General features: G+C 42.5%; 1 protein-coding gene and 1 pseudogene across 1 annotated transcript; both read left to right on the forward strand.

Moving 5' to 3' along the window:
• Window positions 1–552: 552 nt before the first annotated feature.
• On the forward strand, window positions 553–10673 carry LOC135322458 (transport and Golgi organization protein 1 homolog). The gene is made up of 10 exons (XM_064491248.1): window positions 553–875; window positions 1576–1636; window positions 1749–1784; window positions 1921–1988; window positions 2110–2204; window positions 3340–3410; window positions 4962–5067; window positions 5965–6023; window positions 6877–7005; window positions 10641–10673. The coding sequence occupies exons 1-10, from the start codon at window positions 685–687 to the stop codon at window positions 10671–10673; spliced, it is 849 nt and encodes a 282-aa protein (XP_064347318.1). The 5' UTR covers window positions 553–684.
• On the forward strand, window positions 5964–13396 carry LOC135322446 (actin, cytoplasmic 1-like; annotated as a pseudogene).
• The last annotated feature ends 10427 nt before the right edge of the window (window positions 13397–23823 follow it).

Below are 23823 nucleotides of genomic sequence, written 5' to 3' on the forward strand. Positions count from 1 at the left end.
TCTCTCTAGGGATCACCTTTTCTGACGGGCTGTGAGCTCCAGCTGCCTTGACTGTGGTCCCCATTCATGGGGGGCACCGGCTGCCGGGCTGCTCTGCATCTCAGTCATTTCCTCTGACCCCCGGGGAAGGTGGACCCAGTTCGGGGCTTCCTTCTCCATCTTGGCCTCATGTTCCTTCCTGGCTTTTTAGCAATTTGGTACGTTCTATCATGGATTTCATAATTTGCCCAGATTTTCCTGTCATTCTCAGGAAGAGGTCATGGAATTCACACCTATTAACCTGCTTTCAAAAGAAAACATTTTCTTATATTTGCTAAAGAACCAGGTTTTGCCCCAGGCTTTGACTGAAGTCAGGGCTCTCAGTGGGAGAAATCAGGTAAGTCATGGGCTCCTGCTCCATCCTGTGTGTTCGGTTGTGATGACTTGGTCAGGCCCTTATTCTCACGTTGAAACACAGTGAGCCCGCGCTGTCCTCGTCACAGGAGCCTGAGCCTGGGGGGGCACAGAGCACACCTCCCGTGGGCTTTTCCTGTGTGTTTACATTATGCACAAATGAGTAGGGGTGGGGACGCTGAAGGAAAGCCCTGATACCAAACTCTTGCCAGAGGCCTGAGTGTAGTTTTCTCATATTTATTAGTGGGGGACCTTTAATTCTTTCCTGTGTATTTATCAGCCTGAGCATTTATGGGGAAGGGCGAAAGGAACATGGAATTCTTCCCCTCCAATTTCTGGGAGGGATACTGGCAGAATTTCACAGAGTTTCTTTCCCCTCTCAGGAAGATGGACATGAAAGGATGTGAGCGGGTGGAAAAGAAGCAGCTGTTGGCCTCAGAGGAGAAGGTGAAACTGGCTGAAGAGGAAACACGGCAGTACAAGTGAGTTCAGCTCCTCAACACCCGCAGCTCCGAAAACAGCTGTTGGATTTTTTAAAAACTTTTCTAAAATATTTAGACACAATATCACACACAGACCAAAACAAATGTTCAGAAGACATTTGTATACATGCTTCACACAGGAGAAAAAATGTTATGTTTACACGTGTTAAGTTAAAGGTTTAACTTCACAAAATATTAAGTTGCTAAGAATTTCCTGGTCCCCAGTGCTGGCCAGACTGTGTGGAAGGATGGTTCACAGAGATGTTTCTGAAGGTGCTATAAACTCTTCTCAACCTGAGAACAGCAGTTTGGTGTAGCGTCAGTCGGACCAATAAATATGCCCGTGCCACTGTGGAGACCGACGTGTTGTAAGGCTGAGAAATAGAGTCAGGTGTAAGGAAAGGAAGAATCAAGCTTTATGATGAAAGACGCTCAGCACAGGACACTTGAGGGAAATGCTGAGAACGGGACAGGGAATTGTGTCCGCGCAGGACCCGGCAGGCGTTCAACAACAGTGACGGGAGGAGTGGCTGCGGCGACAGCTTGGCACCCGCTGTGCTGCTGCAGCCGTGTGCAGTGCGCCGTATGCGGTGAGATGCTGTGTGTGAGTGTGCAGTGCGGATAACGTGGGATGGGGCAGGGTATTTAACAGCATACCCAGCGTTGTGTCTTCTCTGATGGAACAATTTGTAACTCGTAGGAGAAGACTTGAAGAATGTCACGGGCAAATGCGGGAAGCAGAGATCACTTGGAGACACCAGGTAATCTGCCTTCCTCCTGACACACTGAGTCCTCAGCACCTGAAGCAGACGGTTATCGTGGCCCTGAGAACCCCTCACCATGGGGTGTTTCTTGATGTGTTGACTTTTTAAGGTTGCTCTTGCTGAGAAGAAGGCCCAAGACAACTGGGTAAGAATTTGTTAACTTCCTCCCTTTTGTGCACAGTTGGCCACAACTGAACCCAAGACAACTGGGTAAGAATTTGTTTCCTTCCTTTTGTGCACAGTCGGCCACAACTGAACGTGGATGTGTTTTTCTCCCACAGCTCAGGGCTCAGGAGCTGGAGAGGGAAAATGCTGAGTTGAGAAGGGAGAATGCCCACCTGAAACAAAGGTACAGAATTTTGACACATTTTGAAGGGTGTTTTGAGATTCTTAAGGATTGGCTGTTTTGTATCTAGTAGAGGAACTGATGATGTAATACTTATTGAAGCCATTCTTTCTCCATCATTAAGACTGGACATAACATTCAGAGAGAGGCAGGCAGAGGAATACATGAGGCAGGAGCCCACCCCAGGAGGACCACACAGGCTGTCTCCTCCCCTGAGAGGTAAGGAGCGCACTGTGAAGTGTGGCAGCTTCATTTCTGCTGCAGAAGCCACCGAATGGGCTTCTTGTCCCCGTGGGTAATTGTTGGCTTTCCTGGACACCACACCACACACTCACCACAGGGAACAGTGTCTCAGCTGGTTGACAAGATGCTGTTTTCTTCACTTGCCACCACCTAGCTGGGCTCTGTCCTCTGTGCCTCTGGAGCTCATGCCCCTCCAGGGACTGTGAACTGCCCCCCAGGCCCTTGGGTGGCTGGCGTGGCTGGTTTCTGTGCCCTGGAAGACATGAGCATCAGCACCCTCTTCCATCCTGGACACAATATTGAAGGCTGAATTCTCCTTGTCATTGAGAAAAATAACATGCACAGGGTTTTAGAATGAAGGCAGTGTGTCCTGGTGAGAAAAAATTTTCTCTTCACTTGTCTTGGTGGATAACTAACTATTCTATCCAAGATCTGCTTTAAGACAGCAGGCATTTCATCACTAATTTTGCAGGTCCCTTTGTTCTTATAAAAAAAGTTGCACAGTGACCTAGAGTAGCCAGTTAGCAAGTGGCATTACTACGTGGAGTATCACGTCTAGAGTTAAAAGTGTAACTCTAAAATCTGCCAGTAGGGTTTCCATAAAATTCACTGTTCTTTTGCCACTTATTAGAATACTAGTCTTTCTCAGGCCACTTCTGTCGTAAAGATTTACATGACACCTGGTTACTTACACAAGACATGTGCTGCCAGAAGGATTGTAACAGCTTCCCAGCGGGCTGAGGAGGGAGAGGTGGAGCTCATGGTCAGGGGTTGTTGATACTCTTCCAATGAAAGACTCTTCCTATTTCAATATTTAGCCTGTGTAGAAACTGCGATTTCCCCTCAAGTGTGAGGTGAGTTCCCTGTGTTAGTGCTGATGTCCGGGCATCTGAGCCCTGCGCTCCCATCCTGGGCGATTAGTTATGGAAACACCTGAACCAGGGCTCTGGTCTCTTCCTCAAGGGTCAGGAGACCTGTCTCCCCCTGGTTCTGGTGGGGGGAAGAGTGTAATATGGTGAAGGGGGTCTTGGAAGCTTTGTTTTCTTCAGCAAAGTCTGCAGCAAAGCGTAATCTTCCATCCTTTCTTTGTTTTTTTGTTTTTTTTTATCAGATTCAGGACCTAGTGCAGCTCCGGTGCAGAACGGCAACTCCTGCCCTCCTGAGGCGGCCACAGAGGCCCAGGTAAATGGGGTGATCATTCTCTGTTGGAACTCTTTCTGGCAACTTTGATTTTTTTTTTCCCAGCTGCCCTTGCTGGCCTCATCTCCAGATTGTGTGTTCTGTGACAGGTCTAGCGTGTCATTCCTTTCCAAATTCAAACCCTTGCCCAGGAGCCAGAGGGCTTCTCCCCTCAGCCCGTCACCTTTGGTGGTGCCTGCAGAAGCCATCAGGGAGTGAGTGCTTAGGGGCTGAGGACCGCAGGCTTTGTGTGTTTCTTGAAATAACAGGAGGAGGGGGACCCCTCACTCCAAACTTCCTTCTCTTGGCACGGCTGACTCCTTCCTGACCTCTGTCACCCGGGATTGCCCCTCGGTCACTGAGACAGATTCCTGTCATCATTATTTTGCTCTTTTCTTGTCTCAGACCAGGTGATTCGCCTGTTGAGAATGTTCATTCAAATCCTCGTAACTGAAAACTGAGCAAAGCCCTCCCTCCAGCTTTATCCCATGTGCTAGGGGCAGCTTTGAGTCCTCTTGGGTGTAGTAAGTGTCACAGCCCATCATTGTCTTTCCTGGGGAGGTAAATGTGTCTTCCACGCTCCCTCCAGTTGTCCTCTGGGTAGGAAAGCCTGACTCTCAGAGATGTTGCATTTGTAGTAGGAGATAGATGCCGGAAAGGGATAGGGCCCGCAGCGAAGAGGCCTATTTCCCTGCAGCGGGATTCCGATTGACACCACAGTCCTTACATTGTGCTCCCCATCCTGAGCTGGGCCGGTCCTGCCCTGGAAGCTGTCAGAGCTGCTCCTCTATCTCATCACACATCATGGGATTTTGCGCATGAGCTGAAATCCCTTCTGTGTCAGTTGTGGGGTTGAGACTTCCCGCTTTGCTTTTCCATAGGACACACGTACTGTGTGTTTTGTAATGAACTTAAAATCCAGAGCTACCTGAGAATCAGGATGATTGACTGCCTTCTGAGGACAGCCTTGTCCCCTCAGAAGCACTTTGCAGGCTCCCCCGCAGGCCTCCAGGGTGCCCAGCTCCCCAGGGCTCTGTGTGCCCAGGGGCAGCCCCTGCGGGGAGGACAAGGGCCCTTTGCGAGGTGGGGGCAGAGAGGGCCGGGTGGGCGCCAGGTGTGGCTCTGCTTCCACATGTGGAGAATGGGCTCTTCACGTCCATCCCTTCTCCGTGTTCCTGGTCACGCAGAGCCAGCTTCTGTGGCGCCAGGGAAGGTGGCGGGGAGGGCCGTCCTGCCCGGAGTGGCTGCCTGTTGGGAAGACGCTACTTTGTCAGTGTGCTGGCACCTGTCTGTGCATCCTCTAGGGCAGGCCGCTTTGCTTCCTCCACTTACAGACACCGGCGGTGACGTGCGGTGACCGTGTCTTATCCCCGTGGCAACCTGTGCAGGCAGGCCCCCGATGGGAGGGTGAAGTGTGTGACACTCTGCTGCTGTCTGGGCACCCGGGGGAGGGGAGGGTGCCTGGTGCTGACGGCTGCTGCGTTGGGTTCCAGCTTTTGTTGGTGTTGGTGCTTTTGTCTGTCATCCAACACTGCTCTCCATTCTGTTCTGCAGGTTACTTTTGATGCAAGAGGGCCCCATCCTTTCCCTGGGCCACCTCCACCTGAGCCACCCTTGTGCCCTGTGCAGCCTCGCCCAGCACCACCAACTGCTCCACTTGGTGAGACCAAAGCGTATTCCTCTGTTCTTTCTTGAGTCACTGAAGAAGAAGGGGAGATCGCTCTCCAGGGCTTCATAAAGCATGGGGAAACCTGACTGAGGACATTGTCATGTTCCTCTAGTCTGTTTGCACACACATTTGGACTGTGACTTCCCCAACCTGACATGGGAAGGAGGTGTCTCTTGTAGAGTAAAAAAGAGTCCTCTGACAGAAGGCAGAAGTGTCAGGTTTGCACATGTGCCTTCAACATGCACCGCATTCTGAGTTTTGAGAGAGAAGCACACCCGTATCATTTTCTCCAGTGAGTGGAGCCCTGGCCTTCCGCAGTTGATCATTAGTTAGGAAAACACCTGAACCAGTGGTCTGTGGTCGCTCCCTCAAGTGATAGTAGACCTGTCTCCCCCTTGTTCGGATGTGAGAAATAGTGCAAGATGGAGAAAGAAGGCTCAAAAGTTTTGTTCTGCTTCAGCAAATTAACATCTTAACTACAATAGTGAACAGGGAAGGAGTTTTTCAGTTTTAGTTTTTTCTATGCTTAGAAGGTAGCGTGCAGCAGGGAAGGGCACAGCTCATTAGTAGATGAAATGCATGCTTAGCAATCAGGAGTTGCTGGGATGAATCTCCAGTACCGCCATTTAAAAAAAACTTCAAATATCAAAAATATAAATTGTGCAGCTCCAAATATGATATTAAATAATTTTACGTGTTTTTTTTATACGTCTTCAAAAATATCCAAACCATAACTAAGCTTTTCTTTTGGAAAATACTTTAATTCTCTAAAGTTCTTTCTGCCAATTTTTATATTGAAATATCCATGAATGTACATAGATGAACATGGGTATATAAAATTTACAGTGGTAATATTCTTACTAACATATATGTAACTACATTTTACAGATGGAATGTCAATCTGCCAATTTGGAGAAGGCAAAGATAAAGAATCTACTGATAAGGAGGTACTGTATTCCTAGGTTAATATTTTTCTTAGTTTAAAATATAAGCATCACGGAATGCTTAAAGATAAACAGATGGTTGTTTTCACTTTGCATTTTGACGTTAGCAATTGACGATGAAAATTTTTGACAGTTTTTAATCTATACTTCAGTGAAGTCTGTGCTTAATGTCAGATGCCTGCATCATGTACTTCTGATAATTTTCCTGACTCACCTGATGAAACCAGTGTCTGTATCTAAATTTTTGTTTTTGAGTTCTTTTCTGGTATGGTTTATTACAGGACATTGAATATAGAGTTTACTGTGAAAGTGAGGTTGTTTCCTTTTCTTCGTGTTTAGCAGTCCTCATGTGAAATTAATCTAGTGATATCCCTTGCTGAACCTAGGATATTGGGGCTTTGCATTCCCTTCCAAGCAACAGTGTTCTAGTTTTCCTTATACCTTATGATGTTGTTTCACACCTCATCCTTTTGCTCAGGCTGCCTTTCCTCAAACCCCCTTCACGTCCCCCTCCTCTGCACTGCGGCTGTCTTTTGAGACACAGTCATTTTCCCAGCATTCCCTGAGCCATGGACATGCAACAGGCTCTCCTGTCCTTTGTGCCCTGACATTGTCCATTCACTTCACTTGTAGAGCTGTTCAGACTTTTCTGTGGTGATTCACTTTCATGGATCTGTGCCTCTGGCCGAGTAGAGAGCCGCATGTGTCTTTGATTTGTATTGCCAGCTTCTCGCAGGATAGTGCTAGTGACCTGATAGATACAGTACGCAACTGTTGTGTTCCTGACTGATTGAATGACCATGTATGAATATGATGGTTTCTGAAGTTTGGTTCTGGTTTTACTTTGTTTTCATAGGAAGGGGCGACTGAGCCAGAAATTGAAACACCAGAAGATGTTCCTGAGACTGTTGAAATTGCTCCAGAGGAAGTAACACTTCCTAATGCGTTGACCTCTGTTGATGGAGCACAGCAAACTAACATGTCGGTAAGTTAGTGAACATGTATTACCTTGTTTTCTCTCTGCTCAGAAGCTAGTTTCCTCTGTGGGAAGGGTATAGATCAGTGGTAGATAGGATGCTTACTTAGCATGCAGAGGTTCCTGGGTTCATTCCCCATTACCTTCATTAAAAAATATAGTTCATTGAATACTCTGAGTTGTCTAGATTTAAATATTATATGTGTTAGTTTTTAAGTGTTTTACTCGTACCACATGTCTTTATAAATATCTCAAGTATACCTTAGCTTTTCCTACAAAAAATGGTACAAGTTTTTGAAATTCTTTTGCGCTAGTTTAGTTTATAGAGATATCCATAATTTGCAATAGATGCATATGTGTATTCAAAATTTACATTGGTTAATATTCTCATTCATGTATCTTTAACATCATTTTATAGATGGCGTATCAGCTTTCAATTTAGGAGTAGAGGGAGATACAGAATCCCTTTCTCATCTGGAGGTACTATTGTATCATTATTATTATTACTATTTTCAAGTAGAATCTTTGAGTTATGTTAATACATAAATTAGGGGATGCCCTGAGATTAGTTACTCACCTTTGCATTTGCCCATCAAACTTTCTCTTAGTTTTTTCATCCACAATTAAGAGCTTCATTGTGTGCTTGATGTCATACCAGTGCCTATGACACTCTGAACTTTCCAGGCTCACCTAATGAAACCAGTGTATGTAGCCCAGAAAGCAATGTTGAGAAGTCCTATGGAATTGAGTCGGCTTCTTGAGTTGTTTTCTCTAAAAAGTAAAGATGTATTCTTTTTCAGCCTGTGACCAATTGTGTGTTTCTTTTGTATAAATGGATTGGTCAGACTCTCAGGCAGGTGCAGAGAAAAGTAGGTTAGATTAAAAAGAAGAGTGTTTTTGTGTTGTTGCGTTTTGTTTTATGTTTTTGCCACATTGACCTTGAAAGCAAATCCCTGTGAAATGGAATTATTATAGTTTCCTTGTCATAGATCTTCAGGGATTATTTCACGAGAATCAGAAGCATGGTGAAGAGTGATAAATATGTGGGGTTAGTATACCAACAGTTTGGGTTAGTGATGTTTTAATGAGGTGAGCCCCTTTTGGATAGTTAGTGTGGCCTGCGTGTTGTGTTTTGATCATGACCGTAGTTGAAGCGACGTAAGTAACAGTGATGACGTGTTCGAAGCTGACAGCTGTGGGGAGAGGTAAGGAGGCCCTGAGCTCTTGGATCTGGGCGGCTGCTGCCTAGTGGCCCAGCACTGTGTTTGAAGTCAACAGATATGTCGGCATGCGCTAGCTGTGGGGACTTGGAAAAACTTGTTGGAGCTGTTTGAATGTCAGCAAGTTTGTTGGTAAATTGGTACTGACACCTGCGAGGTATGTGCAATGAACAAACGTGGTAACAAATGTGAAAACATGTCGTCTGTAACTGGTGCTATCGAGTGTAAGACAGAGTGATCACTGGCAATGCATGGCTAAGTGTTGAGGACGCTTTTTTGACACCTGAGGACAATAAACAGCAGTGGAGTTAAGAATGGGAAAGTCAGAGTGGGCACGTGGATTTCTCATTTGGGGTGTGTCACGTTTCAGTGGACTTAGTGGAGATCTCTGATAGGTACAGAGTGTTTTGGTACTTGAGGCCATCTTGAGATTTTAGATGTTTTCACCTTAAAGAAATTCCTGCTCCTGAACACCCACTGCGTGCCGGGCAGTTAGACACTGAATGTACCGGTTGAGGGGTTAGGCTGTAGGGGTAGGAACAGAAGAACCAGTAAACAGGAATCCTCTGTCAGTCACAGTAAGTCCTTCAGGTAAAGAAAACGGAGAACGTCAGTTTTTTACAAAAGTGAGTGCTTGTAGCTAGGATGGGGGCGGGGCAAGAGTGGAATTTACATAGTCGGCACAGATAGGAGTGTGACCACAGCTGCCAAGGGAAGGACGGGAAGGAGCCAGTCACATGATGGCCCAGAGGAGTGACATTTGACAGATAACAGGGGGTCACTTCTGGTTATCGTTGTTCCCCAGCACCTTAGAGTGACGAGGAAGGAGCAAGTGGGTAGCTGTCCTTATAACCATTTTTATTATTTTTTGTGTGTAGAAAAGAAAATGTGCACAGTGAGGGCTGGGCACGTGCAGAGGGTTGGGAAATAAATGTCCTCATCCTTCCCTTATGACAGTCCCTGTGCTTTTTTGACGAGTCACATAACTACATTTAAAGGTTTTTGCTGTTATTAAAACATCAGTGTTTTTCTTACTACTTTGCTAATTTATTCAACTAGTTTTCCTAACTATAAAAGTTTTATCAAATAATAGATTGTGCTGAGCCGTTGTTTACTGAAATGAAGCAGCTTCTACAGTGCTGTCAGGACTCAGTGTGACACACTCCGAGGTTTGTTTTCATGCCAAGGATCTCATTTTAATGCTAAATCCGTATCTGTCCTTAGAAATATTTTAAATTTATAGCAAGTATACTTACTAAAATATTTGTTTAAAAATAAGTGTATTTTAAATTTTGCTTTTTTATAGAAGTGTAGTCAGTTTACAATGTTAGTTTCATATGTACAGCAAAGCAATTCAGCTTTACCTACAAAAATATGTATCTTTAAAAATGTCTTCCTCTTTGTGGGGGAATTCAAAGTGGAGTTAGGTGTTTTGAAGTTAATTCTTTGTTGAAATCTGAATATAAGTCAGTATTTTGCATGTGAAAATACTTGCTCTGGCTTTCCACGTTCAGTTTACTGAATCAAAAGCCAAATGAAGATAAAAGATAGACTTGATCTAGAGAATATATATGAAGTTTTCTATTTAAATGTTTGGTTTCCCTAGATATTTTTCTCTTATTTTAAGTATAATTGTTTTCAAAATAGGAAAATTTTTTAAAGTTAGAAAATGCAGGGATTTTTTTACAAAGGGATCTGGAAATCTTTATGCAACTCATTATTAATATTGATTTTAACAGAGTATCTCTGAGAGTCGACCACAGAAGTGTGTGGATAATTCATCTGGAGCTGCAGGTCAAACAGGAAAAAATACATTAAGTGAAGAAATAGAAGGTAAGAACTGTATTTTATTAAAAAGTCATTTGACAGAATGTTGATTTCAGACATGAATTCTGATATATTCTAAAAGCCAAAGAAAATCACCTGGTGAAGGTATAGTGAGGGGAAAGGTGAGAAAAGGAGGTCAGTTACATAACTCAGGCACCCACAGCAGGTCAGACTGAGATGCCGCTTAAGGAGCTGAGTTGTTGGGTTCACTTCAAGATGCTCTGTGACCAAAGGACAGTCAGGAAATGAGGGAAAGAGGGGATGAAGAATGAGCACAGCAGAGGGGACATGAAGTGAATGAAGGGAAAGGAGGGAGGGGACTGTGGGGGAGGGTGGGAAGGCAGAACAGCTCTTTGGAAAGAGGAAGAGTGTCTGAAATGTGAGATGCACCTGAAGTGAGCTTCCAGCACCACAGCTTGTCCGAGAAGCACGAATGTTCCCACTGTCCCCATCCTCCTCACTGTTAGGAGGGCTATGAGGGCTGAGGTGCCTGATCAGGCAGATCTGGGTTCTCCCTGCTGTGGGTGAACACAGGCAGGTGCGGGCAGCTGTAAATGTCTGGACCTTCATGTCATGTAGTGTGGTGCTGCCTTATAGGATGGTGTCACCTCGGCCAAGAGAAGAGAATAAGGAAGAGGAAGAGAGCAGGGTGTGTTACGGGGGGCGCAGGGAAGCTGCTTCCTGATTAAGAGACCGTTAGAAAGTGTGCACCTTCTAATGCAGTCTCAGGTTGGGGAAGAGTTACAGTGGGCACTTGAGGCGACATTTCAGAAGGATCAATTAAGTCGAGTAGACTCAGTATAGACCAGGGTTTCTCAAATTGTAATTAGTCACCCGGGGACCCAGTGAACAGTGCACATTCTGAGCAGCAAGCTTGAGATTCTGCATTTCTAACAAGTTCTAAGGTGACACTCTTGTTGCTGGTCTTGAGACCCCGCTCAGAGCAGCAAGAGGGTAGACGTGTGTTTAGAGTAATCTGGAAGAAGAGCCCCTGGAGAGTTCAAGACATAACAGCATCAGGAAAACATGGCTTTGTTTTTCTATCTGAGCACGTTTATAGCCAGAGGGAGGCAAAGAGCTGAAGTAGAAATTACCCATGTAAGGTACTGTGATCAAGCAGAGAGGAAAAAGAAGTGGTGGGGGCCATCCATCCAAAGAATCCAAAAGGGGAAGAATTACGACCACAGATCTAGGGATACCTTTGAAGAGGGAAGGATGCAATGAAAGGAAGGAAGGAGGAGAAAGGTGGAAGTTAAGTGATGTGGGAATTGATGAGGAAACTTGAGAGAACTCATTTTAGATGGCGTCATATGTTTGCACTGAAGCAAGATTAGATCATTGCCACTGCAGAGAATTCCAGAAGCAGGAAGGGGATGGAACTGGGGTAAACCACAGCCACTGCTCACAACTATCAGGCATCAAGGATGTATGTTGCATTGATATTTGTTATTCAAATGAGATTAGTTTGAGTATGGAAACACTGGCTTTTTTTCTTTTAGGATAGCTAATTTTTTGATAAGTTGGTTGTTTCACAAAAAGCCTTTTAAACATTAGCATGGGATACCAAACCAAACTAACTTTGGAAACAAAAGAAATTAATAGGGTTCATTCCCTAAATGCTAAAATTGTTGTTTTCAGTAACTACTACAGTGACTTTGAAATATAAAAGACTTTTAGTATCTAATAATTCTGTGGCAATCAAGTTTATTTTTTCCTTTTTTGATAATCATATTTCAATGTGGAAAACTTAATATACATTATTTCTTAGGTGTGTCTTATATACCGTATTGCACTAATGGATCAAGGAACTTTGAGATGACAGCTGAGACCACTTCCATCCCGACAGCACGGGCCCCTCATTGCTCCGCCGTCGCCACTGGGCTGCACTACCACCAGTTCGCTGTGGGCAATGACATTGCTGCACTTGTGGTCGACAATGGAAACTGGCATGTGCAAGGCCGGCTTTGCAGGCGATGATGTCCCCCGGGCCATCTTTCCCTCCATCGTGGGACGCCCCTGGTACCAGGGCGTCATGGTGGGCATGGGCCAGAAGGACTCCTACATGGGTGATGAGGCCCAGAACAAGAGAGGCAGCCTGACCCTCAAGTACCGCATTGAGCATGGAATTGTCACCAACTGGGACAACATGGAGAAGATCTGGCACCACGCCTTCTATAATGAGCTGCGTGTGGCCCCTGAGGAGCACCCCATACTGCTGACCAAGGCCCCCCTGCACCCCAAGGTGAACCGTGAGAAGAGGACGCAGATCATGTTTGAGGACTTCAACACCCCAGCCATGTACGTGGCCATCCAGGCCGTGCTGTCCCTGTACATCTCTGGCCGCACCACTGGCATTGTGATGGACTCTGGTGGTGGGGTCACTCACACTGTGCCCACCTATGAAGGGTATGCCCTCAACCATGCCATCTTGCATCTGGACCTGGCTGGACGGGACCTGACGGACTTCCTCATGAAGATCCTCATGGAGCGTGGCTGCAGCTTCACCACCATGGCCAAGCAGGAGATCATGCGTGAAATAAAGGAGAAGCTCTGCTACATCGCCCTGGACTTGGAGCAGGAGATGGCCACCACCGCCTCCAGCTCCTCCCTGGAGAAGAGCTACGAGCTTCCTGACAGGTCATCACCATCAGCAGCGAGTGCTTCCGCTGCCCCGAGGCTCTCTTCCAGCCCGCCTTCCTGGGCCTGGAAGCCTGTGGCATCCATGAGACTACTTTCAACTCCATCATGAAGTGTGATGTGGACATCCTCAAGGACCTCTACGCCAACACGGTGCTGTCCGGCGGGACCACCATGTACCCCGGCATGAACAGCAGGATGCAGGAGGAGCTCACCGCCCCGGCCCCCAGCACGGTGAAGGTCAAGATCATCGCGCCCCCCGAGAGCAAGTACTCCGTGTGGATGGGCGGCTCCATCCTGGCCTCGCTGCCCACCTCCCAGCAGATGTGGATCAGCAAGCAAGACTACGACGAACCCGGCCCCTCCATCATCCACCGCAAGTGCTTCTAGGCGGACTGAGTTACCGTCCACCGTTCTCTTGACAAAACCTAACTTGCGTGGAAAAGGAGATGAGAGTGGCATAGCTTTATTTTGTTTTGTTTTTTATTTTCTTTAAAAAAATTTTTTTTTTGGTACTTGACTCAGGATTTAAAAACAGTGAACGTGACAGCAGGCAGTTGGATCAAGCATCTCCAAAGTTCTACCTTGTGACCGAGGACTTTGTACATTTTTTAAAATAGTCACCCCAAATATCATGAGATGCATTGTTACAGGAAGTCCCCTGCCTTCCCCAAACTACCCGGCTTCTCTAAGGAAGTCCTTGCGGAAGCCCACAAGGGAGGGTGATGGCATTGCTTTTGTGTAAGTGATGTTCTGCAAATTAAAAAAAAAAAACTTTACCTTGATACTTGTTTTTGTTTGTTTTATTTTGAATGATCAGTCCCCCTTTTTTGTCCCTAAACTTGAGATGTATGAAGGCTTTTGGTCCCCGTGAGAGTGGGCTGAGGCATGGAGGCAGCCAGGGCTTACCTTTACACTGACTTGAGACCAGTTCAATAAAGTGCACACCTTAAAAAAAAAAAAAAAGGAAAAAATTTAAGTTGGTTAAGCTAGAGGATCCAAGAAATGTAGGCATATCAGTAGCCCACATGGGTATGGGAAAAAATATTTTTATGAACTATTATTCACCAATTGTGTACACAAGCTGATTAACTCATAACCCTTTCTCTCATGAGAACTGAATTACACATTCAAATAAAGTATCATCACAACTGTGGGCTTCCTAAATTACAGGGGAATTGAGAACATGATACATCCTCGTGGTCGATGGTGTCAACTGCTTTAAAGATGTGCTTGCTGCATTAGTCTTCTTGGAGTCATGACTTATTCTGATTAAAGCTCACTTTTCTTCTCATCAATCAGCATGTTCCCATTGGTATATGTGCACTTTTCTATTTTATAAAGTCATTTGAAACATAATCATACTTTTGAAATCTTAACCTATATTCCTGTTTTTATTCATTATCTGTAATGGATTCATGTTTCTGTCTTGTTGCTGTCTTAACTGCCCCTCAAAAATAAAAACACCAAAACCTAACGTGTTCATTTCCAAAGCAAGCAGAAGGGTTACGCTCAGCAGTAACTCTGCGTCACTGTACAGTTGGCTTTCGTGTTTACATATCATTGGTTAAGTGTCCCTTTTGTGTTTAAGATTCTACTGAAGAATATCCTCACTTGAAGGTAAAATATTTTATACTTTCATCTTGAATTTTTTAGTGGTGGTACTGGGAATTGAACCCAGGACTTCGTGCATGCGAAGCAGGTGCTCTACCCCTGAGGTGTACCCTCTCCCCTTGAATTACTACTATAGATTATAGCAAGCGTACTTTATGTATTAATCTGCTTCAAAACCATTCAGCCTACAGTTGGAGTGAGATTCTGTTCTTAATAAAACAGGAGGAATGGAGGATTTACAAACATCCAGATCAGGCAAATTTTGCAATACAAATTTAACTCTGAAAAGAAGTACACTAAAATATTTTAAATGCTCACAGTCTTCTCATTTCTAATTCCTTTTTGTTTGTAAATTTAATTGAAAGATTTGACAGAAATAAGACAGATTTTTGTTACTATCTATGTTTGGGAAAAGATGCTCATAAGCATAAGAAAAAGATTTTTACAATGTCAGCTTTAGCTCAGAAGTTCGCATTTCTGTTGGGATACACTAAAGTGCTCAGTTTGGAGTCCCTGTACTTCTTACGGATTCTAAGAGATTAATTATTAGATGCTGAGGTTTTTTTCCAGTGTTTTAAAATCCTTAATTGAATTCTGACCTCTATGTAGAGTAAAGCTTCACTTGCTAACATGTTAATTGTATTTCAACTTTAAAATTTCATTTTAGTGTTGTTACATTGATGATATTTATTTTTTTTATTTAATGGAGGTACTGGGATTGAACCCAGGGCCTTTTTCATGCTAAGCACATGCTCTACCACTGAGCTATACCCTCCCCTCTGAAGGAGATTTTCTGAAATAAATGTTTTACTCATATACAGAAAGCAAAATACATTTGTTTAATTTTTCCCAGTAGAATTTTCACAAAACATTACAACAGAACCACTTTCTTCATTTTATGTATTTAAGATTCTGTGCTAAAAAAATTATTAGCATGGAACATACATTAACAATTTAGTTTTATAAAAGGCAAGAATGGAAAGCTCATTTTAAGGAAAAATCCATTAAAGTAAAAAAACTGACCAAACTTTTATAAAGGGAAATTTTTCTAAGAATTGCAAGGTAATGCATTTAGTGTAAAATATGACTTGAATTGTTTAAGCAACAAAATCTGAAATTATATATATTCAATAGGCCAACATTTATTGTAGTTTTCATCAGATGAATCTAAATAGCATTACATATATATGTTCTCTATTATCTAAAACCAAAAAAGGTAGGAATTTATTTTATTTTATTCATGTGATTTTTTTTCTATTTAAGCAATCCCCAAGTTGATCTAGTCTCTAAAAGTATTATTTAAAAGTCACATTTTATAAGCTAGCTCTCTTTCCCATGATACTGTCTCTTATTTAATTTAAACATTGTAAATATTATTTGACTTATTTCAGATGCAGCAGGAGTTGGAAAAAATATAACTAGAGAACTAGAAGAAGGTATGTTGCCAAAATGTATGAATTACATTTAGACATTGATTTCCGAAATAAACTGTGAATAGTAAATAACATCTCTTTCCATTGTTTGAATAACAGACACTGTTACATTTTTTCTTATCCATACCTAGTGAAAATTGTGAAAACAAAACCATCCATAATGAAAAATATACTTCTCATTTATTCATTATGATCCATAGCTTTAAAAAATCTCAAGCCTATGTTCTGTGTTTATTTCTGGCTGTATCCTTCCTCTCCTCCTGCTAGCCCTGTGTGACTGTCACCCTGCACATTGATACTGTCATCAGAAAACCTGGAGGGCATCAGCTTCTCAAGTTTCTGGTCGTGACTGAGGCCAAAAACCCAGACTCAAGCAATCACAGTCCATGTAGCTGCCACTGGTGGATGACAATTAAGTTTCCTGTCATTGGTTAATCTTTTGCCCTCAGGAAAAATTCCAAATTCCTTACCTTGGAATAAACACAACAATTGGTTTCTTGCCAAATATTCAGATGTATCTCTTTACTCCCCTGCTCTGCTGCTTTGCTCCAGCGTCTGGCCCAGCTAGACTGCTTCCATTTCCACATGTGCCCTTCCCTGCCTCTTGTCTTTGTGTTTGCTTCTTCCCTCTCCCTCCCACAATTTGTCCTCGTCCTCCAGGTATCTGCTTACATATCACTGCCACCAAAAGGGGCAGTATTGGCACAAAGCTGGATGTCCCTTCTAAGTGTTCCAGTTGTGCCCCCTTTTATACCTGCCGTGCTGTTTATGACTCTGTATGGAAGTTGCCTGTTTTTCCAGTTTATGGTTTGTGATTCTTCAGGGTGGACTGTGTCATCTTCAACTTGCAGTTCCAGTGCTTTTCACAGTGTCTCAGCACATGGTTGTTGAGCCAATGAATAATGAAAACCAGAAACTTCGTTCCTCAGCCACATGAGCAGGTGATTCAACGTGCAGCCCCGGGCAGATTCTAGAATCATCATCTTGCATTTTGTATTGTAGTCGTATACAGATACTTTTCATTCTTCATAACACTTAGAAAGGTCTCAGCTTTTTAAAAAACTAACATATTTAGTTACCTATGAAGTATTTTAGATAAAGAATCTTAATTCTGTTTCTTTCCAGCTACTGCTGAACTTGAATCTGGGTCCTATAGACCTTCCACTCTAGGACCCTCAGCAGCGCACGGGGAAGCCGCTCTGGGCGGCTTTGTGTGGGGCCTGGAGGCTCCCTCTCTCAGCTCTGGGTGCCTCTGTTGCTAACCCTTCCTAGCTGTCTGGCCGCTGGAAACCCACTCTGCCTGCTGTACCCTTAAGATGGGTTGTTTGTAACTTACTTCTACTCCTTGGAAAACAATTCCATGAAAACTCAATTGGTTTTCCCCCAGCTGTGGGCAGGGATGAGGAATAGCAAATTATTTTTTTTTTATAAAAGATATAAATAATAAAAGAAGTCATAAAACAGCCCTGGGAGCAGCAGAGTCAGTAATGCCTCCCGGCCTAAAGCAGAAGTGATGGCTCAGTGTTCCATGGCTGCTGGGCATGCTGAGCTGGTTACTCCTTTCCTTCCTTACACGTTTTTCACTGAGAAAGAAATATGTGCATATGGTAAAAAAATTCAGAGCACAAAAATACACCAAGGAAAGATTTCCCTCATCCTGTTGTCTCAGCCCTCCCTGGAGATGTCACTGTTTACAGCCCTTTGTGTGTTTTTCCAAATAGGCTGTGCACATTCACACCTATGCATGTAAGTTCCTTTAACATTTTACTTATTTTTAACCTAAAGGAATTTAAATCCTTAAGTGGCTTCTGCCTTGTGATAGAAAAGAACAAATCTGATTCTGTATTAGATCTGTTCCTTTGACTTTAACCCTGTGTCCTGTTTCCTAGGCGTAGACTTGCCGGCTCTGCACCTTTTGCAAAACAATGTTGCCAATAGGCTGAAATATACAGGAGAGCCTGTTCTCAAGGCTCTGACCTTTAAGGATATTAGTACTTCCACATTCATAAAGATAACAAGTTGAAGAAGAGAAATTAATTTTGTTGGATTTACAGGGGCACCATGATCTGACTCACATGGACAGCTACAAGAAAGAAGGATTCCAAGAACAAAGAATTCCTTCACCAAGAAATTTGCAACAAGTGACCACACCCCCTCCCCTTTTCAGTATAAAAAGAGCTTGAATACTGACTTGGGGATTATGGTTCTCCAGGACGTCAGTCAGCCATCTTCTCAGTCTGCTGGCTTTCTGAATAAAGTCTCTATTCCTTTCTGATTAATTCATTGTAGTTTTGTTCATCTTTCTCCAATGATCCTTTCCTTTGTAATATGGAGGAAGATAAAGAATCTTTTATTTACATCAATTCCATTAGCTTGTCATCATTTGTGCTTGTGTATTAGAACAGATATACAACATAAAGAATAAAATAATTTCTATTTTCCTTTAACAAAGGAAAATTAAAACAAAAATCCCTTGGGGTGCAAATAAATTTAGAGTCAATTTTGATTTAATACTGATTCTTTACAGCTCAAAATAGACAGGGGAAAACAAAATACAGTTGCTCTCTCCTTACCTTAAGCAACTTTTGCCTAAATGTTGAAAGTGATAATGATTCCTGATTCACCATTTTTCCCATGTTGAGACAGTGCGAGACCCTTTATGTTTAGCTCTCTCACTTAATCTTGACAACATAAAAGGGAGTGATATTGTTCATACCATTTGAATATGAGGAAACTGAGAATCAGGAAGATAAGGTAACTTACTCAGTGTCACCAGGCCTGGAAGTGGAGGGGCTGGGATGAATCAAAGTATCTGATGTCAGAGTTCATACATCATATGCATTCACTATTTGATAGAGATCTTTGTGTGTAGATTCTGTTTTGTGTGATCTAAGATAATTTTTTTTGGGGGTGGTGGTGTTGAGTCCTCAGGCTGCCCAGAAGGATGCTCAAATTAAAGTACTTGAAGGTCGGCTTTAACAAACTGGAATAACCAGTGCTGCACAAAACCAGCCCTTATTCTACATGTCGAAAGAGAAAGCAGAATTACATCCTGAGCTAGATGCGCTACCTGGCCATGCTTTACAAGGTAATGTGGATGAAGTTTTTATTTAAATAAACTGCATGGTAATTTTGCTCTTTGAGTTTGCTATACTGTTCCCTTGTCCCCTGTAGCCAGATTGAACAGCTGCTGTATTTACTTACGCTTTTAATAATCATTCCTTTAATTTGCAAGCATAAATTTAGGGGGATGTAATTATTGTCATTGCAAGAAATGAGTAGCAACTTAAAAGGGCTTATTTAACAGTATTAAGCAACTAGATTTAGGAATAAAAATATCAACCATGTTTCTGAATTGGTTATTTAAATTGTTTAAAGTATTAACCAGTTTCATTACTCTGCATATCTAATTGCCTTAAAAATAAGTTTATAAGCGTTTGCTGTGGCATCTGTTCACATACCTTACAAATGGTGCATAATCTTGTCTTACGTGGGGGGTTTTAACATTGGGTCTGTTTTGGTTGGAGTGTTGCTGTTTGTTTCCCTTTTGCTGTTACTTACACAGATCCAGATGGTGCACCTTTAGGTAAGTGGGTTTAGCTTTCTGTTTACCTACAGCTGCATGAATTACCAATTGTTCACATACACTAATTGTGGTTCATCTTATTTTAAACATTTTTATTGGCGGCCAGCTGGTTTCTGCATGACCATTTTTTGAAATGTACCTGTGACCACAAACATACTAAGTCTTTTGCCTTTCTTACACATTTCTTGATTTTTAAATTCTTAGATATTTAAATAAGTACGTTAGTTAATTTTCTGTTTCATTATTTGAACTCCAGGTTCAGCTCCTGTTTCATAAGCCCTTCTTTTTTTTCTTATAGGAAAAAAAGGGAACATATATTCCTTTTTAATTTTTAAATATATCTGTTAACTCGTATCTGTTGTTTTACCCTCATAAATAACTTTGTTATTTATCTTTGGCATATATTTTTTTGGCATATATTTGCTAGATTTTTAGCTGTTCTTAAGTTTTATAAAATTAAGCACATATATTATAATTTGAAAAAAAAAACTATCCAAAGGATTTTATAGGAATAGATTGAAACAATATTTATAATCGTAACATGGTATTTTCAGGTTGGAAAGAGCTTTAGGTTTCATTGAATATTGAGATTTTCAGTTTTTTTCTCTTGTCACTGCAATATTCACGTGAACCACACCCAGCCTGAGTAATATCTATGCTCCTCCTGATGATTTATATACACGGAGGGCCAAGCGTATCAGGGTAATTTTATTACTTGTGATTTTTCTGAATGATTATTTTGGAGCAGTTTTTATTAAAAGTATTTCAAAATCTGATCTTAATTTTTTTTTCTAATCACACAACTGTCAAGATTTTTCTAAATACTTATACTTGAAGGAGAGGAATGTAACTGAAAGATTAAATGTAAGTACCTTTCTAGGTCATTAAACATAATCTATGAATCAATTTAAAATAAATTTATGTTAAATAAGTTGTTACACAAATAAAATAGATGAGCTACTTGATTTTCTTTACATGTTTACACTGTGTGTTAATCTCAAAATAGTATTTCCTTGAGATCAATTCTGTAATATAGATACGGACAGAAAAATCTCAAAACAGTATTTCCTTGAGATCAGCCCCGTAATGTAGATACGGACAGGCTACTCCTTTGAACCCGCTCAAGCTGTGACAAGGACGGGTGGAGAGCAGAACCGTGGCTGTATTAAGGAACCATGTTAGACTGCCCACGGTCCTGGATCATAACCTGAATTTTTACCATTCCAAGTTTTATCAAGCACGTTTCTGCTCCTCTTCCTCCTTGTTCTTGTTCTGCTCCCACCTTCCTCCTCCACCTTCTCTTTGTTCTTCTTCATCCTCATGGCTCCTTTATCCCTTTTAACTTGGAAGAAAAATGCAGTGCCTCCTTTGATGACCTTTTGTGCAGAAAAATATTAAACTGCTATTTGATGAGTGCTGTTACTTTTCACAGCTTTCCAACATCTGTAGCTTAAAGAAGGGTCAGAAACAGAGAGGGAAAACGCATTTAGCTAATATGACCTGTGACTCGTGACAGAAATTTTCCCTGAGGGCTGGGGCCGTGATCCAACCCCTAGGTTCCTGAAAGAAAGGGTGTGGAAGGAGAAAAGCACGGACGTTAAATCCGTGGAAGCTACATAGTCACAAATGCATTGCTTTGAAAAATACTTATTTAGTTCCAATTTATCTCAAGTATTGGACTGGGTGCTGAAATTGGAAGATAAGACAAAAAATCTTGCACTCACAGACTTGATGCCTTGCTGAGGGTGACAGGCCGTGAACAGCTTGTGATACATTGCAGTGAGGGCAGAGACTGAAATTTGTACAGGGAATTATGGGGGTACAAAATGGGGTTACCCAGCAAGAATGGAGGAACTGGTGAAGGCTTTCTGGAGGGGGTAAAATTTGAGCTGAAATATAAAGGAAGAAAAGAATTAGGCAAGAGACAATGTAGAAGGGGGTGCAGTAAAGAGTTGCTCTGCGCAGTGAGTAAGTTAAAGAGTGGGCATTTAGCCACAGTATTATAGGTGTGACCCCTTCAAGCAGGTTGGTGCCCGGGAGCAACAAGGCTGTGGTGTAGGGTGATGGGACATGAGGCTGGAGGGGGAGCCGGGCCAGTACCTCATACCTAATAGGTTTGTGTTGTAGTCTTTGAAGAATATTTTTATTTCCCCTTCCTTTTCCTCCTTTTTTAATGCTTCTAGAATATTTCCGTTTTTGGAGATTTGCTAGAAGACTCACGGGGTTCAGCAGATAGTTGTATTCATGGCAAAGATTCAAGAGAGCAATGTAGGAAGGATCCACAACAGGACTATGTGGGGAAAAGATGCAGATAAGCGTTGGGGGGAATCCATGTCCAGGCTTCCTTATGCGCTCTCCCTCCCATGAGAGATCACACAGAGCGCACGCTTCCCCCTGGAACAAAATGCAGCAACGTGTGTGCATTGTTTGTGCCCATTGTTATTAGCTTACATCCAACTGAAATATTCATTTGCATTACCTAACTGACCACTGTAATATTTTAATACATTTATCTTGTTGCATCAATTACCATAAGAGAAATAATTTTGGAGTTTATGACAATAAATTTGGAGTTAAGTGAAGAGCACCAGAAACAGTAATATCGAAACGAAGCTGAGTAATGCTTAAACTTCAAAAACTTTAAAAAATAATGGGATATTTAAGGAAGGAAAATGAATTATTTTAATTCATTTGTTTTGATTTTGAATATTGTCATTCTGTGTTTTCCACAGGCATATACATTTTCCCCCATATTTATACTGAGAGAGGACATACAGTTTTCTATAATAAGTTCCCGTTTCATCTTATGGTTAATTATCTGCACATAGCTCACTGTCTTCAGACCTTATGAAGCTTCGTGGTGAAGTGAAACCTAAAAACAAAGTAAGGAGATTTGAAAATACCACGTGAACACTCTTAATGCTGTTCTTCATGATTCCTATTGAACACGGAGGGCGCAGGCTCGGCTCTTCACAGGCTCGCAGGTGGGCATGTTTTCACCAAAGGTGTCACGTGTGGGAAGGTTAGTGCTTTATCGTGTTCCCCTTAGAACAAAAAGCTATATTGAACAGTTTTCTCCTTTATGGGGCTTGTGACCTACTCTATTCTTGCACTTTTCCCACCAGATAAGAGATGATTATGGAGAGCAGTCCTTCAAAATAGTTTAGATTGATAGGAGTTTTTTGAAATTTTAGCTTTCTAATATGTTCTTAAGTGTTCCTTATTTATTTTGTTTAATTGTCTCCAGAAGTGGTTTGAATAGGCCAACTCTTAATCATCATTTTGTTTTAAAAACTGAGGCTATAATGGATACTTGTGAAGTTTAAAAAATATGAGTAATACATACTGTTAAATGTGTAAGACGCACATGATATATTTCAGGCTGAGTGTTGGCAGCTGCTAGGTGAATTATAACCACCTTAAGATGTTTTTGGATTTTTGCAGTGCTTAGTAAATATCTGCTGAATGAATGGGTGGAATCAGGACCTGAAAGAACAATACTGTGCTACTGGGCAGGGTGGATTCGAGGCCCACAGTGGTCAGCCAGGTGATGCAGGTGAGTATTTCGGTTGGATGTAAGACAATTAGCAGGGGGATCAGTGTGGTTACCTGAAGAGGACATGCCCCATCTAAAACAAGTGCCACCACTCTGCCCTTGCTCATTTTTGCCATGATGGAATATGGGCCTAAGGCTACCAGATTCTCAATTTTTTTCAAGAGAAGCCTTAAATATGAATTTCAACGGAGAATTTCTTTATCTTTAAAATAATGGCCTTGCCAATCAAAGCACATTGACAGGCTTCATGAGTGGTCCTTGAGCCACCGGCTTGGTAACATGTGTTTTGCATTTTATTATTCTAAGTGACTAAGCAGAAGGTACCCAGACTCAAAGAAAACATTCTAGTGTAGTTTGGATCCAGTCTTAAGTCAGGGAGATAATCTCTTAAGGTAACTTTGTGTCTCGGGCCCTGTGAAGGCCTTGTTATTCATGCCCTTGTAGGATCCCCAGGAGAGATGTGAAGGGGTGGCCTCAAGGCCATCTCCTGAAAACACCACTGTGGTTAGGAAGGCCCGGGAAATGATTCCACTGGCAGCGGAGAGAATTGACAGGACATAAGACTGGCCTGCAGGGCTTTTCTTTCTTTCTTTCTTCTTTTTTTTTTTTTTTTTGGCAGTGAAGGGCAATTGTCTTTATTTGCAATGGACACACTATTTAAAATGTGAGCCTTGCCAGTTCTGAGAAGTGCCCCCCAAACCTGTGCATCCATCACTCTCATCTCCAAGCACAAAATAGACCGCAGCATTTCTTCAGAGGATGCTCAGCTAAAAGCACTGAAGGCAGCCCCTACCAGGGCCTGTGTGCCAATAATGAGAACCAGGAGGCCCCCAATGCCTTCTTCCTGTGGTTCTGGGCTTCGTGAGGTCTTGGTCGAGGGCTGCTTTCTAGCAAGCCTCGATCCTCCAGCCCATCGCTGAACTGGCCGCCCTCGCTGATCCGCAGCTGCCGATT

This window comes from Camelus dromedarius, chromosome 11, assembly GCF_036321535.1.
Source record: "Camelus dromedarius isolate mCamDro1 chromosome 11, mCamDro1.pat, whole genome shotgun sequence".
In the NCBI taxonomy this organism is placed as follows: Eukaryota; Metazoa; Chordata; class Mammalia; order Artiodactyla; family Camelidae; genus Camelus; species Camelus dromedarius.